The 17,599-nt window shown below is 40.3% G+C and overlaps 1 protein-coding gene across 5 annotated transcripts in view; it reads right to left on the minus strand.

The window, feature by feature from the left end:
- The window catches only part of TBC1D30 (TBC1 domain family member 30), an 85,800-nt gene that overhangs the window by 28,940 nt on the left and 39,261 nt on the right, over positions 1-17,599 (minus strand). For 4 of the 5 annotated variants that reach the window (XM_039519837.1, XM_039519839.1, XM_039519838.1 and 1 more), the window contains 5 exons: positions 11,756-11,817; positions 11,248-11,313; positions 7,636-7,761; positions 4,804-4,989; positions 1,679-1,847 (listed from right to left, as the gene is read on the minus strand). In XM_039519837.1, the coding sequence (XP_039375771.1) occupies positions 1,679-1,847; positions 4,804-4,989; positions 7,636-7,761; positions 11,248-11,313; positions 11,756-11,817 (609 nt within the window). Of the gene's footprint in view, positions 1-1,678; positions 1,848-4,803; positions 4,990-7,635; positions 7,762-11,247; positions 11,314-11,755; positions 11,818-17,470; positions 17,490-17,599 lie in introns of those variants that run through there. The other variant, XM_039519841.1, reaches the window with a different exon arrangement.

The following is a 17,599-nucleotide window of genomic DNA, read 5'->3' on the forward strand; positions in this document are numbered from 1 at the left end:
TGAACTGATGCAGTGCTGCATTCTGCCAATAGTTCCAGGGCCTCTGTGGCTGCTCAAAACTTTCCCCATCTAGAGCTGTTTACAGGGTTCTGAATAACAGAAGTGAAAAGTAACATGTCAAATCACTCTGCTGCAGTGTAGGAAAACTGAGACTATGCCTACACTAGAGAACTTACAGTGGCACAGCTGTACCGATGCAGCTGCGTCGCTGTAAGATCTCCCATGTGGCCACTCTATGCTGACAGGAGAGAGCTCTCCCGTTGACATAATTAAACCACCTCCAGTGAGCAGTGGTAGCTATGTTGGCAGGAGAAGCTCTCCTGCTGACATAGCCCTGTGCACACTACCACTTATGCCAGCGAAACTTATGTTGCTCAGGGGTGGGGTTTTTTCACACCTCTGAGCAACGTAAGTTTTGCTGACATAAGTGATAGTGTAGACATGGCCTGAGCAGCAGCAGAGGTGCTGGTGATGTCTGTAGATCCCAGAAGGTAGCACCACTTAGTTAATACCCATTTCATATTTGGAAGGAGGGTTTTTTTTATTGTACCCTGCAATCCCAAGAGCTAGATTTTTTTTTTTAAATTAAACTCAAATTCTGCAGAAGTTGATGACAATTGTCAAAAAAAAAAAAATCTCCTACTTGCCTGATGGGGAATCGTTCTTTTAAGTCCTGTCTATTGTATTAAAATCCTAGTGTCCTGCCTCAGCAGACACAGCTGTAATGTATTTGGTTTTCCTTTTGGTTTTTTAGCACTTTCAGAAAAGATTTAATCCTTCAGTTTGGAATTCTGAAGTTTCACTTTCTAGTGCTTGGAGCATGTTTCATGAATTTTGGTAGTCTGGATTGATTCATTGGAGGTCAGCAACACTCCCCATCACTCTCCAAAATTACTTGATCACCAAGCCAGCAAACATGAATTAAAGGCTTTTTGTTTATCTGTTTTTATACTATTCAGGCAGCCGTCAAGACTATCTCCTAGAAGACTCATTGTTTACAGGAGTATTTGTAATGTTCAGGTTTGGAACTCAAGGGGCATTCAATTGTAGAATAACAAAAAACTAAATCTTGTTAAGGATAGAACGTTCTGAGAAGTGTTACGCCTCAGAGTTCAGGGTGCAGAGCCATTTTCAGACAACAAAGATCAGCTCTCAGATTCAAGGACATTTTACACTCTGTTTCACTAGGCATCTAACCAGAAAAATAACAACCAGACATGATCTACTGCCATGAATCAGTCTTCCCACAAGAATAACATAATTCAAATACAGATTCCACCAAGAAACTGAAGAGGACAAAGGCCATGCAATTAGACAGAGAACTTTCCAGGACATCCACTGTACTATGCTATGTGATGTAGTATTGTCAGATACATAATTTATGGCACTGTCAACCCAATTCTGTCCACAGCTACTTATGGGGCTTAAGTATCTCCTCATTTGCTTCACCTGAAAGAGCTGTTGGTTCAAGATACAGTTACCAGTATCAGAACAATCTCCTCTCATGTTAACTATGTTAGTCAATTAGTAAAAGGTCAACTGCATCCTTACACAATTTTAAAAAATGTTGTTGCTCTCAAAGTTTTAATATATACATATTTAAACCACTGTGTTTTGAAAAATGATGCTCAATGAGGCAAATGTGAAAATAATTCAACACCATTTTTGTTGAACCCACCTCTACTTTCCCTGTTTGCAGCTCTCTGAAGCGTATCCAAGTGCTGGGACAGTTCAGGAAGTTTCATTCTTAAAAGATCTCGGAATACGGCCATATCCACAGACAATGCACGAAGATTATTGACAAAATAGCTATCAGGCAGTACTTTATCGATTAGGTAAATCATGATCTGTAAGAAAATGAGAAAAAGATCAGTCAATCATTTAGGATTGATAAGGAGAGAACAAATGATCTTCCAAGAATAGCAAAAACTCCTATTCTAAAATATAAATTGCACTAAAATGTTCTATTCCACTGAGCTATAGCTTAGACACCCTGGGAAGATGTGCCTTAGGTGTCTGATGTCTAATTCAAGAAGGCAACATTACTTTAAGCCAGGGCCGGCTCCAGGTTTTTTGCCGCCCCAAGTGGGGGAAGAAAAAAAAAAAAGCCAGAGTGCTGCCCCTTGAAAAGTGCCGCTCCAAAGAGCCGGAATGCCACCCCTTTAGAAGTGCCGCCCCAAGCACATGCTTGGAACGCTGGTGCCTAGAGCCGGTCCTGCTTTAAGCATCCGTAGACATTCCAGGTGCAGAGCACCTGTAGGATTGGGTCCTAAGTGTCAACTCTTCAACAGCAGCTTGCACTGCTAATGGAGACGTCTAGATAACTTCAAAAAATAACAGGATGTAAAAGACTAATAGAAGCCACACCACACAATAATTGAAGTAATATTCTGTTAATCAAAGCCAATTTTTGATACTTCTGTTGTTGTATGTGCTAGTGAGATGCTTTGAATTATTTAGTAAATTCTTAAATCCATTAAGTCTGTGCTGTTTAAATGTCACAAATGGAAGACTTGCTATCCAAATCAGCATCTAAATTACTGGCAATGTATGTGATGCTGCTCTTTAGAATGCTCTTCCTGCATTTTAGCTGGTGTGATATGTTATTGTACATTGCACTTCATCTTGTCATTATACAAGGTAATAAACTGAACAATATAACAATGCACAGCTCAAGAAATATGTTTAATTATACAAAGAAGGCAAGTATACTGGCAATAATTCACCAACTGATTATGGTGAAATATGTAAGGATCATAAAATGAGACAAATATGACTGCTACCATCTTGATGGAAATTGTTATATGCAAGTATTTAGAGCATTGATATACCACCTGCCCCTGCAATTTACATACAAGATGTTATTGCACTGAATGACTGTCTTCCCTGCCTGTGACTTTTTAAGCATTTATTAGAAATTTTTACACTTCTATGGATTTCATAGAATTAGCAGAAAAAAAGTGTTATATGCAAATAAGCATGACATTTATTTTGCAGCAATGCATTATTTTTGTCTGAATGATTCTCAGAACTATCTCTACTCTTTCTTTGCAATATAATTAAGAGTCCTTTATTTCTCAAAATACATTTATCAGTCTTCTGATTGCATTAGGATTTTTTTCTCCCTTGTTAAAAAAAATTGTGCCCTATTCCTTTACTTGTTCCAAAGGCTTGGGAACAAGATAATCTAATATTAATTAGAACTGTAATAAATATCCTTGCAGTTCTGCTAATTTCTTGTTACTTCAGTTGTAAAGCACTATATTTAACAAAGCCACATGCACAATGGGTTCTATTTCCATAATGCATATTGCTTTAAATACTCCAGACATGAAAGAGAGAGCTAGAAAGAAAACAAAGCTTTTTATAAGCCTTAAATATTCACTTCTGCCTACTTCATTGCCATCAAAAGTGTTTAGGAGTGGGATTTTTTAAAAATAGTGATGTACTTTATTAGCAACCTGTGGTACATTTTCCAGCAATTGGGATATTTCTCACTGGTGTTCAATTCTGTAATTTCTTCCCCATGCCAATCTGTTGTTTAATCTGTTTTTATAAAATCTCTTTAGTATTTTTTTAAACTAGATGAATCACGTGTGATTGTTTTTTTCCACACAAACTATGGCACTCATCTACCATATCCATTTCTACTTCAGTTAAGTTAATTTCATTTACTGAATTTATAAGCAGGTTCTATCTGTATTGAACTGGAGATTTAACATTAACGTGCTTACTTTAACTAGTGAAGTGTCTTAGGAACTGCTGCTTTAATAAACTGGAGAACATGTGGTTGTCATAAAATAGAAGTGATTATAATTGTAAATTATTTAGGCAATCACACAAGGCAATTATGTGGGGAAAAAAGTATACAAGGCAAATTTTACTCCATGATAGATAGTGGAATTATTCTAATATTTTCCTAATGTTACAACTCTCTCTCTATAATAAAGCAACATATCAGATATCTATCTAGAAATGTATATGTGCTGGACTTTGACTCTGAGAGCTGTTATTTTGCCCATAGTTTCTAAGACTGAAATATCTATATAATAATATCTAGAGCAAGGTAAACACCTCAGTATCTGAGAGAGTCATGATCTTTAACAATTCAACCCCCATGGTAAATTCCTCATTTACATGAGCAAACTGTACTTTAGGAAGATCATGCATAACACTGGCAAATCTTGGTCCTGGTGCCTGTAGCAAGGCAGGCCTCAGTTCTGTGGCTTGGACTCTGGATTCTGTGGCACTCTGCACATATATAGCAGCAGCAGCTTTAAATTAAGATGGGAGGGTTCTAAACAATTAAATATGAAAATGAGTAATACACTCAGTACAACAGCACCCAGGATAATTATTTTGATATTCAATTCTACTTACTTCACACTGATCTCAGACTTTGTTTCAAAGTGCTGCAGATTTTTGGACTGACAACACACAAATTCATCACGGTAGTTGTCAAGGAAAGTCGGAAGCTTGGGTTGCTGGGAAAAGAGCCAGTTGGTGCTTTGGGGGCAGTTTGGGATTGGCTGAAATTCTGGCCCCATTGAAGCCAATGGGAATTTTGCCATTGACTTCACTGGAGCCAGGATTTTACCCATTATCTGGGTATTTTTGCAAAAATGGTCATCAGTCGATGTTAATGGGTGACATTTAAAATGACCCATTGAGATGGATCAGTTCTCTGTGAGCTGCTGTTTTAGGCTGCCTGCAAACTTATGCATTGTTTACACTGAGTTCACCTTTTAAAAGGTAATCCTCACTATCAGAAGGGTTAGAAACACAGCAAGTGGTTTTACTCACTTTCAGGGCATCCCCTTCATTGCCTTCCATTACTTCTAAGATGAGTGCAGCTAGTATATTAAAGCCTTGGCAATATCCAACTGATTTGTTCCATCTAGCATAAGCCAGCAGAACTCGTTTCAACACGACTCGGTCCTGCTCTGCCTCCTGGCCACAGTAAGAACTGCAACCAGTTCGGTGAAGATCCTAAAATAGGAAAGATATTTGAGATGTTCTTCTATTCAACTCCCTTACTTCTTGTCTCCCCCATCCTGCCAAACACACACACACACACACACACACACACACACACACACACACACACACACACAGAGATGTTCCCACTGTTTGAAGAGATACATTTTTATTTTAAAATGTTTAGCTTATTGAAGGAATGCCATCATTTGAGCAAAGGGCTGGTATCCAGGAAAGCCCTGAGTTCTAGCAGGAACTGAGCCACTAGCTCACTTGACATCCTTGTTTCCGATCAACAGAGCAGGAAAATTGGGTGTAAAGAAGACCACTCTGTAAACCAGATGGTGCATCTGAAACTGTCCTAGATAAATAAATTACCAAAAGTATGCCAGTATCTGACTGTCCCTGAAACATCAATAAGGTTACAAGCTATATTTAAAGAGATAAAACATAAATAGCTGCAAAATTATTTTTAAAACAAACACTCATTTGTAAAGTGCTGTTTACTGCTGAAAAATTATGAAATTCAGAAAAAAGTGTTAAAAGAAAGTTGTACCCAAATCTTAACGAGAAGCTTAAAAGAGAAATATTACATATCTCCTTTTTTCAAACACTTCTCTGCATAGAGAAAGAATTACAATGGGAATTTTAGTCAATGGAATATCATGATTTGTTGCCACTATAAAGTATGGAACAAGGTACTAGACTGGGTGGTTATAGGCGACTAACATTAAAATTAGCCGCTACAATTTCAAGTTCAGTTCTAGAGCTGAATATAAATTTTATGCTGGCATACATACTATTTTCTAAAGACTCTTTTTAACATTGTGCTTGAGCAAACCATTAGTCCTTTAAACGTTAACAGTGTATTCTTTGTAATTGCACTTTGTGTTAGCAAATGAATAAAGCCAACATCTTTTTTGACATGCAAAGAGAAAATAGGAATAATTTACATCAAACTGCAAAAATATTGCCAGATTCCTTATTTTTTATGCCAGCAAAAAACACATTGTTCTGGAGGTTGTAACTCATTTGTGAGTGAAAGGCACAAACATGTACAGCACTTTTAATTTTTAATAAGACACTGTACAGGCAATAGCTATAATTTAGTGTTACCAAGCTGGGTAGTATTTTTCAAACAAATATTCAGAAATGTAAGCATCATCACTTAGGTATACTGGTGCTAAAGCAAAGATGGAATTTAGAAGATATTATTTTCATGAAATGATCAATGTAAAACAGACTAATCTGCAAGACACTAGAGCTATGTAAAACCATAATTTGAACTATGATGTTCTCTTCCCAAAACTGGCTCTTATTTTAAAAAGAAACGACACAACAACTGAAACACATATAGAGTGAAGGCTATTTCACTACTGTAGGCTACGTGACAATATGGTCAACTTATTACATCACAGCACGGTTGGATACCAGCAAATATTTTATTTATAGAATACAAAGTCCACCAAAACCTTAATCAGAAATTTGCTAAACCATCATTAATTCAGCAAGTATGATCCTCAAGCGAGCAAACAAACATCACTTTACATACATATCAGAACATTACATCATCTCTAGGAGGTCTAGAAAGTTTCTTTACAAACACAACTAAAACAACTCTGAGCTATAAACTTTACATGACCGACAGTACAGTGGACAATTGAATGTAGACAAATGCAATTTACTGAAGGAAAAGATGAATTACCCTATAACAGCTGGTTGTCTCTCTGCTAGTAGATGCTAACAAACAAGTATTTTGCAAAAATTCTCTCTTCAATACAGGCTCATATTGTGCCCCCTACATCTGTGCATAGAGGGTCCCCCTCCATACGCAGATCTCCCCACTCTCCCGAGTGGAAGAGAGGACTCAACTTCCTCCTTGGCACCACTCCCCTCAGGCTTCTTCACAGAGCCAGAGATATGAACTGGGGAAGGACTGGAGACTGGGTGGGCCAGAAGGGCTGTCTCCCAACCAGCTCCACAGACTTTGGGTAAAAATATTATCCAGCCCCAGGATATATCGTCTTTTCCATGTAGCCCTCCCAACTGCTGCCAGGGTAGCACAGGACCAGAGGCAGGAGACCTTTAAAGGGACTGAATTGTAAAGGTCCAGGATTTCTGCATGGATGTGCCTGGAGATCTGCAAGGTTTAGGGGCAGGTGATTAGACCATTTCTACAAGATGCTGAAAGAAGCAAATGGGCCCCTCCAAATAGGACTATGTGTGAGGACCTCCACAAAGAGATCCCCACAGAGATTTCCTCCCCCGGCCCAACTCTGAGTGTTGGGAGGGGACAAACTGAGCAGATGACATTACTGGCAAAGCAAGAGTAAAATGTGCCTTTCATTAACCTTCGTCTCCATTACTTCTCTCTGAATAACAGGAACGCTGGAGGTGGAAATCAGGCAAAAAGAATTTTCTACCAATAGCAACAGCACTGAAACAAATTATTTTCTTAATTTCAACAATTAATATGCAAGAATGCCCAGAGGAACAGCAACACTTGACCAACAGACCAAGGAGAAGTAAATTTTAGGAATGCAGTAGCAGAAAATTAAACAAATTCAACACCTCCCAAAAAACATTTATTTTCCACAGAGAAATTTTTAAAAAATTGTATTTTATGCACATAAACATATCAGCTGAAATGCCAATTACCTTTACAATCTGAATGCCCATGGAGTCGTCATCAGGATTACTTCTGTCATTGAAAGTGAAGCGCATAGTTTTATCCCAGTCAATTGCTATACTATGTAGGTAGTGATCTGCTAGGGTCAGCCAAACCTAAAGATACACACAACATGACAAGAAGATGCATTATTCCATTCCTACTTTAAAATAAGAGCAGTTTATACATACTGTTATGTAATTCTATGAATCTCACCAGTTCTAGCCAGATGTGATTTTCCTTTAGATACAACAAATGCAGAAGGAAGAAAAGAAGGATGTAAATCTTTTCTGTGTCTAAACAATTTCTATATAATAAAAGCAATATCCCTGCTTTCTAAAATGCAAATAGAGGGCCCAATCTTGAAGGTGTTACTCAGGCAGAACTCCTACCGACTTCCAGGGAAACTTTGTGTGAGTAAAACCCAAGGCCCCACTCATTTCCTGCAGATCCTCCTTGTGGCTGTCTTCTGTGCATGAGAAGAACTGGGGGTGGTAGCTATCTTCACTATCCCCCACAGATACTGGGGTCAGGAATCCAAATATAAGGGAGAGTCTGATCTGCAAGACTGGTAAAGGTAGGGCCAGATGTACTGCTCACATCATCCCTTCCACCACATGGTCATCAACAGGGAATCTGTTGAAAAGATAATAGCCCCAAGCTGCACATTCCACAAACTTTGTGACGGAATGATCTGCTGGAAAACCTGCAAGAGAAACCTTGTACAATTTCTCTCTTCTTTTCAGAGGAGGGAGGGTTCTGTTTTTGTTTTGTTTGTTTTTCAATACAAAGGAGCAGGTGATTTGGCCCAGAATAGGGACTTCAGGGTTGGATCCAAAGAATTATTTGGTTTATACTAAGCTACTGTGACTGTGGCTTCATGAACTGCTGGCATTCAGATGTATTTTTGAAACATTAGCCTCGTTTCAAGCACAGGGACTACATACACAGCATGCTCTGAGGCACATCTGTGACTCTAGGCTAGTATACAGCCTATGAAGTTAGGCAGAAAATATTGGATTCTGTAAAGAAATGCTGGACTTTAAACAAAGATACAAGGAACCTTCGAGATAGGGATATCATGGCAAATGTCATTATCTCTAAATGATAACTGGATGAGCCCATCTTTAAAGGAGAGATTTCTACATCCACACTAGAAAAATAAAATCAGTGCTTAAAATGGTGGCACATAATCATAAGAGCACACAGGTACAATGCAGATACAGAACCTCTTTGCTAAGTAAGTTTTGAACTCCCACTCCAAATAGACTTTTTGTTGATTATTAACAGGCTAACAGATAACAATTTAGTAAAGAGCATTGGTATATAATTTTACTTAATTCAAGGCAGGGTGGTAGGCCACAACATAACAATGGTTAATAATGACAAAGGATTGCTTTGCAGGAGGGTGGAAGAAATAGTGAAAGGGAAGGGGAGTTGATCTACATATTCTAAATGAAAAAAGCCATTCCCACACATCCCAAAGTAATAAAACAGTTAAATATTCACCTACAGCTTGCAGAATCACAGATTTCCTACATTTCCCCTTTCCCACACACTACAGGTCTCTTGTGCAGAGGAACGTACTTGTGCTGCTGCTGCACCTCCACACAGCATTTGCTGGTAGGGAAAGCAGTAAAATGAAACTCCAGTGATGCTTGCTGGATTCACACTCCATTTCTGCTGGGTCAAGAGGAAAAGTGTCCTGTACAAAAGGAGCAGCATGGATACTGTCCTCCACCTGTGCTGGAGGAAGTTTAATCTTTGCCCTGCCCCTGCCCACCCCTACCAGCTGAGGAGGATCTCTCACTGGACTGCAGTAATCTAGAATGCTTCCTCCTAGTTCAGCAGAAATGTGAAAGAGTGTGGGGGAGGCAATGCCAGTTTCATTCCACTTGCTCCTCCGACTAGCTAAACAATAAGTGCATGAGCAACAGCACGGATATGGTCTTGGTGAGGGGGAGGAAAAGAGTCTGTACATTGCATCACTCTTTGCAAAGCTTCACAGAACAAGGGACAGAGCAATAGCAGACGGGTTATTAGGGGGAGCAGGGAGAAAGACTTCATAATAGGGAAGAAAATGGCAGCTGAAAGACTCCAATGTGATGCAAATGGATTACTTATTAAAAGAATTAGGGGGGAATGATACCCCTATGATTGTTTACTTTATTCTCTCTTAATCTGAAAGAGGAAATGGTTTGGGTTGGAGGGACAGGGAGTGCAGGACTATAGGCCCACGTGAGACCTAGGTGGGCTATGGGTTTAAACTGAGTTAGGATATTAGCAGGAGCAATAGGCCCAAAGCCTGTGACCAAAAAGAATGAGATAATGAGAAAGAAGAGTTGTTGTGTTAAACCTGTAGTGACCCTGTGAAATACCAGTCTTAAGTAAGATAAGGTTTGGATTGAAATAATAGAAATAAAACACAGTTAACTGGGCATGTGCAGTAAATAATTGTAAATAACAGTAAATAACATGTGCAGTAAATAATTGGCTGTATGATAAACTACTTCATACAGCGGCCTTAGCTAAGGTGCGATAATTCGCAGTGACATCACTTGTTTGTTAAAGGATATAAAAAAGTAAACTCTTAAAGGGTTCATTGCTAATACCTGCCTGACCATGCTGGGAGTCGACCAATATGGGTCTAAGCATCCTTAGCCCATCTGTAAGTAATCTTGATCATATGCCTATAAATATTTTGTTACTGTTTGGCTGGAGTAAATTGCTATTATTTAGGCTTTGTAGGCATGTTTAGAGTAATTGTTTGCCCTTTGGATTTACTAAAGGAATTTATGGTTAAATTAGTGTCATGGTACTACCCTGCATAAATAATAATAATTCCAACAGGGAGTAAGAAAGGAAAAGAAGAACAATCCCAACACACAAAAGTTATATTAAACCATGTACATATATTACGTATGTTTTAATCCTTCTCTAGGGTTGCTTGGATGAAACTGAGGCCAGAATATGTCCCACATTTAGTCCGTATTTTAAATCTTGGGGACATGGCTTCAAATCTTATTTAAGGAAGCATTAAGGTGGATTTAGTGATCTCAATGTAATTCCCAGTGGGTACATTTCTACAGCACTAACCCAGTGCTGTTTCACATTAATAGCAGTCTCTAATGAACATCATTCCTTACTCTCAGCTACCCTATTATTCCAGCATTCTGCCTTTCCCTAACCAAATGTTTATGTGGGAATTCTTGTCAGCACTATGCCTTGGTGACAGCAGTTATCAACTTCAACTTCATAAATGTAAAGGCTTGTCTTCCCAGGAGGTTTGCCCTGATTTCAGGCATTAAAGTTCAGCTATTGGGAAAGATTCATCAACGCAAATTCTTGGTGTAGACGGAGTAAAGTGGTAAAAGCCAAAATCTGCGCTAGTAAGGCTTACCTGAGTTTCAAGAATGAGCAACACCACTAGTGTAAACAGCAGCTTTGCCTGTCTGTGCAACATGCAGCTCCACTAGTGGCTGGTCCTTGATAGTTTTGAACCAGCAAAAATCCCCAGTGCATACAAAGCTTAAGACTCTCAAATTCATACCATCTCTAAATCACGACTGCAATTATCTTGTGAAGTGTACAGATATACCTACCTTCCTCCTCCACTCCTTTGGTATTCCTGTTGGCAGTCTGGCCACTGCTTTGAGAGCATCATACCACTAAAAGCAAAAACATCCAGCACAGGAAACATATGGAATTAGTTTAATTCAGAAATATGTGAATATGTGCAATACTGCAGGTAAGAAACATTCATTTTATTTCCCATGTTTAAGAAATTAAATGCTTAGCCATAAAATGGACCAGTGCCTAGAGTTAATACATAAACCCTAATTACAGGCAAAATATAATCTTATAAGACTAATAATTTATGTATATAACAAAAAATAAGACACTGACATTATGAAAATTCTGAGATGTCAGGGAAAACAAAGGAATTGCATTACAATTTCCAAAATGTTAGTTGGAACAATCTTTATGTAGTGGCAACTAATATACTCACATTAAGATACAAAACAAAGCAATGCACATTTCAAGTAACACAAGTAGAGTGAAAAGGAAATTTCAGTCTTTTAAAAACAAGTGGAAAATAAATGAAGTTACCTGCTGAAAACCATTTTGACCTAAAGATGGTTCAAGAGTGAACTTCAACTTTGTATCAACCCCTAGAGACAATAGTAAAACAAAAGAGAAAAAAGACAAAGCAAAATCATGATCACTATTTAGAAAAGGAAAAAAATTAAATCACGTCAAAAGAAAATACAGAACTCTAAATTGAACTACTGTATGTAATTCTGAATGACTGAATTCTATTCCTGTTTCCATCAATTCCTGTTTTCAAAGTAAACTGAAGGTGTATGTTAAAAAGTATATATATAACGCTTTAAAAATTGAGTAATCCCCTGTTCAGTATATTACTGTGGTTCAGCGTAACATATTTTGCTAAGAACACTGCAAACTGAGGGATCCCCTACATGAGCATTGTACACTGTATGTACATTGTGAGAAAGTCAGAGCACTTTACCTTCCGTCTCTTCTCCAGTGGACTTTTCCATTACCACAGGTTTTATAATAAACAACATGTTGTAATGGAATGTTATATAAATAAAACAAAAACTTGTTGCAATGGAAAAGTCCACCAGAGAAGACAGGGAAGGAAAAGAGTTCTGACTTTGTACACTGTGCATACATTGTGAAAATGTCCACGTAGGGATTCCTCGGTATGCAGTGAGCTGCATGACCCTTAACAAAGTATCTTATGCTAAACCACAGTAATATACTGAACAGGGGATCATTCCATTTTTAAAGCATGATATCCATCTATAAAAATATAAAATACCTTTTCTTTTCATGTGCTTTGATTTATGGATATTAAAACACTGGATGCTCATTTTTATTTTGTTACATTAATAAAATCTGTATATTGCTCAGTATGTAATATTTAATATCTTATTTATCCATATTCTGTTTAAGTTTGGCTAGTACTCCCATTTAAACTTAAGAGTTTCTTCTGGCTATAAAAGCAATTAATGTTAATTAATCTTTTTAATATAGATGACACATTTTTCAAATGCAAACTCAGGTGTGAGACTAGGATCTCAGGCTTGGCCTGTAATAAATTCTGATTATGGCATCTGGATACACCATAATACATATAATCTGATTTATGTCATGCATGTTAGATTAAATTAGTCCTCAATCATTCAGAATGTCGCTGTCCAAAACCAAGGTGCTGAAGAGTCCAATATTTCATTCTTCACATTCTCTTGGACTAACTGTTATCAGAGGAATGCATACAAAAGAATAAAGCCCTTCTTAAAGACATTTTTCCAGTAACATTTGATTAATGGCACCATGTGTGCTTTGTATTTAAAATGTTTCCATATGAAGGTAGTCTTTCCTAAGATACAGATTCATGGATCAACACTTTGTATATAATTTTTATATCAATGTAAAGAGCTCAGTGCTGCAAGCTGCCAAATGCCTTAAATGTACAGTAATTCATCAGAAACACACCACATTTTACTGGATTAGGCCTTGTGTGTTTGGAAAACAATGTAGTGTCATTTGCTAATGCTTGGTAGTTAAGCTTTGACAGTATTTCCATATGAAACTGATTATGAGGTGTATAGAACATGACTGGAGGGGGTGGGGAAGAGGTGGTATACAAAGGTTTAGACTGAAAGCAACGTTTAAAAAAAAAGCAAACAAATCTCTACCCTAGATTTGGCCATTTTAAAACTGTATCAGGGAATTTAACATTTGGATGCTTTTATCTGCACTGTTCAGCTAATAACAGCCTTACCGGGTTTGGGGATATTAAAGCATTTGTCTATATTAATATTTTCAATACCTTAAAAAAAGGAGATTTTTTGAACATTTTGGCACTTACACCTGGCAATAATTACTTATTAGGATTCACCTCCCACCCCCCGGCACGCAAAAGGAGCCAGATCACATTTGCTGCAAACATGTCAGTACAACAAAACCAGGTCTCATCTGTAAACTGTCTATTACTGACTGCAGGACACAATAAGGACATGCAGCATTTTATGTAAATTCAGGCCAATAGCTAGCTGCAACTTTTGTTAAAGTGTAACTCCAGATGACACTTTAAGGTAACATGTTCTGGTATCAGCAAAAGTTAGATGGAAGCAATAGCCCTCCAGAATATTCATGCACTTCCCCCAACTTAGTACTCAAATACAGAGAGCATTCCAGCTTTCCAGAGCTTGAAGACCCACCTAATACCAAGGCCTCTGTATTCCTGCAATTTACCCAAGGAAAACACCACTAGCAAAACCAGCCGGGAGTAGTGAAGGGTGTGTCTGGACAAATACAATCTTGAAAACAGGCAGAATGTTATCCACCTGGTGTTTGAACCTCAAGATCGAAGACCCCCAGACATGGCAGCAGATACAGTGGAGACTTGTTCTGAATAAATGAGATCTAAGGACTACCAGATCTCAACTCACAAATGTCTTCTAGATGATGGCATTGAATTAATAAAGGTGTGATGTCACTAGGCAGAAAAGACAGAGAGCTGTCTGCAGATTGCCCAGGGAGATACACTGACATGGCCATCCTGAGTTAGACCAATTGACTGGGCATCTCTCTAAGATTAATTAATGACTCCTTACCATATTGTTTTGCCTTAAAAGAGCCACAGATCTTAATTTGGAGGCATAGAGGAGGCATCTCCAAGGTAGGTGCCAGAATGAGGCCTACCAGGAACCCTAGCAATCCGCTCACTAATCCACAGCACACCAAAAATTGCTGTAGAGAAGCCATTTGACATAGGAGAATCTCCCCTTCCCCACTTCCCCCCAAGTCAGTCAACCAGAGGAAAACTGCCGCCACATGTCCTAACAGTGGATTACTACTGGAATGATATCCATCCTTTCAGGAGTGCCAAAACCTAGTACAGCCCTCCATTTTCTGTCTCATGAGCATCTGACACACATCAGGGTTATTAGCTACTTGAGCACAGAAAGATATGGTAGCCAAGTAAGAAGTCTTGGTGGAATAATCAAAACCCCATTCCTCAATTTCAGCAATGAACTACTTCACAGAGACAGGAATATTGCACCAAAAGTTTGGGAACTCTTCAGTAGCTCCAAAGGAAGGATGCACAGGAAGGTTGTACGTTATGACCCCCATGTTCTTGGTGGCATGGATTAGTCAACTAGCCCTAGCCCACCCAAACATTTCCAATCCAATCACCAAAGGCTCTGACTGTACCTTCAGAGCAGCTGCTGGAACCACTTCCACTGACAGTGTCTGAAAGTGAGCAATGCTAGTATCAACGCCCTAGGCTATACCTAACCAGAAACTGATGTTGTGTCCTAAACAAAGGAGGAAAAGCCCTACAGCAGCTGGGCTCTCAAAATTTAGTGATGCAAACTTCAGTCTAATTGTTGGTTCAAAAACAAAAGCCATGCGTTTTGTCCCACAACTAGTTTTATAACTTATATTCACCCATGTAAAGGGTAGTTAAAGCTGTATCCAGAGCAATCCTCCGTGCAATCCACTATCCTAGCAACCAGCGGGCACACCAGGACATAATGAAGTATGCAATGAAACTGGCCCCCAGAGGCTTCCCAATACATATGGATATCAGCAGATACATACAAAGCCAGAATGAGACCCCTTAAGTTTATTCAGCAATGAGGCACAAAATGTTCAAATCCTCCCTGATCTCCAGGATGATGATGTGGTAGCAGATAACCCCAGCTATGGCATCACTATGCTTCCTGCTAGCAGCTCATTTTGGGACTACAGAAACCCCACACCACCACTTAATCCACTGCTGGATGTGAGATGGTGAGGTGCTTCTGGTATTCAGCTCCTCTACTCCGTCCTGGGGATGAAGGATGGGTGTCACAGCTGCAGGCAGGAATCTCTGTGCAATTTATCTATAAAGCTTGACAGAATAATGGCAGTGTCTCCAATATTAGGAAGCTACTGCATGAGCTAGAGTCAGCTGGGGGCAGGACCCACAGAGCAGTTGGGACCCTGGGGCATATTAAAAAAAAAATATGACGTCTGTGTTAAAGAACCCTATTTTTGGTAACCAGCAGCCCTAAGAAACAGATTATCCACAAGAACTTCGTAATGTAAATATATTAAGCAACCACTTCTCCAACATAACCAGAGACCACCCAGAATTGCTCTCAAATACAGAAGAAATCTTGCTTAAGTTATCAGCTTACACACTTTGCGCTTGAGTGCTCATAAGGCACGTTGGCATAAGGCACATAAGGCACAATGGGAAACTGCACTTTGCATAGTGCGGTGTATTGCTTTAAATTTTAATACTCATTCATGAGACATTAGTTAAAAATAATTATGTTACAGTTTTACTTCCTTTATGTTCATGATAACCCACAGACAAATTAATGTTTCAGCTACAAATGATTGTTTATACATTAAACATCTATTATTAAGTATATGTATTTCTAGTATTTTATAAAAATAAAATTATTTAAATATTTATATTTTCAGTGTTTTATAAACAAAACAAAATTTTAGAATCAAATAACTGAGTCCACTTGGCTTTCTAGTAAGCTGCAGATCCACCTTTGTTAAAGGCCACCTTCTTAAGAGACCTGATTTTGCTGGTCCCCTGAGCAGCCACTTAATAAAGGTTTCACTCTATTTGAAACTGAAGTAGTTTCTAAGAAAAAAAAAATAGATGCAAAATTGATGACCGCCCCTAAGAAAACAGTCTTCTTTGTGTATTTAGACAATATACTTCTTCAAAGAGCAGATAGGCCAAGGGAATTTCCCCAGGTCAAGTGCTCCCAGTAATGGTGGGGAAATGTGGAGAGTAGGGCTCTGAAAGCATGGCTGAGTGGTTCAGAAAGTGGAAGGGAGGGAGAGAGGGAGAAGAAGAGATTGCTCAGCTGCAGGGAGTTCTGCCGTGCAGATGAGGATGAGTGATGCAAAAAGACCCACCCAGCTACAGTGTGGCTGACCTGCTTTCACAAAGAGGGATGGGGTAGCAAAGCCGTGCAACGCACAGAAGAAAGAAGAGGCTAGGGGGAGGGAGAGCAGGCCCAAGCCAGCTGGGCCAAGAACCGTTCCCAGAAAAGGTCGGGAAATGAGCAAGCAGAACGGCGGGTGGCATGGCCCACTGGGACAGGCCTCCCCATAGAGCGCACATTGCTCGTGGGGCTGCTTCCGCCCATCCACGCCCAAGAGAGGGGGGGCAATCTTCCCTTCTGGGAGGGCTCATTGGTCAGTGAGCCCTGTCATTGCTCCCAGGCCTGAGGCCAGTCCTCAGGTACCACCCCAGCTGCCATGGCCCCACGTTCATACGTAGTGTTTCTCCCTGTCCTGCTGGGTTGCCCTATGGGGCCTGTCACGCAGAGGTGGCAAAGTGCCCTCAGCCATTCCCCACAGAGCCGAGGACTCTCGTTCGGCGGCAAAGCGCTGCCAGCGCGGGCAGGACCCGGCCTGGCCTCACCAGGACACGGCGATTCGCTGGCGTGTCCCAGGCCGGCCGGACCGACCCGCAGCAGGGCAGGGGCTGGGTGGCCGCTGCCCAGGGCCCGCGCCTGGGGGCTTTACACGGAGTGGGCGGGGAAGGGACCGTCCCCTCTCGGCAGCCCGACGCAAGCGGCACGAGGAGGGTTTTAATGCAGACGCCGAGTGCAATCGCTGCATCACGGCAAGGGGCCGCGCCGCCGCTCCCGGCACAGCCCTGCAGTGGCTGCGGCTGACAGGGAGCAGCCATTTGCCTTGGGCACGTCCTTGGCAGACACGCCCGAAGCACCCCCGGTCCCACATCCCCCCAGCCCCGCGAGCGGCGCCTACCCGGGGATTTCATCTCCGTCCTGCTCCCCGGCCGGGAGAAGCGCGTGTCCGTGAGGGGCAGCGGCCGCCCGCGCTCCGCTCCGCCGCCCCACACCGCTCCCCGGCCGCGGTAAGCCTGGCTAAGAGCAT

The sequence above is a fragment of the Mauremys reevesii genome, linkage group 1 (genome assembly GCF_016161935.1).
Source record: "Mauremys reevesii isolate NIE-2019 linkage group 1, ASM1616193v1, whole genome shotgun sequence".
NCBI classification, from domain to species: Eukaryota; Metazoa; Chordata; order Testudines; family Geoemydidae; genus Mauremys; species Mauremys reevesii.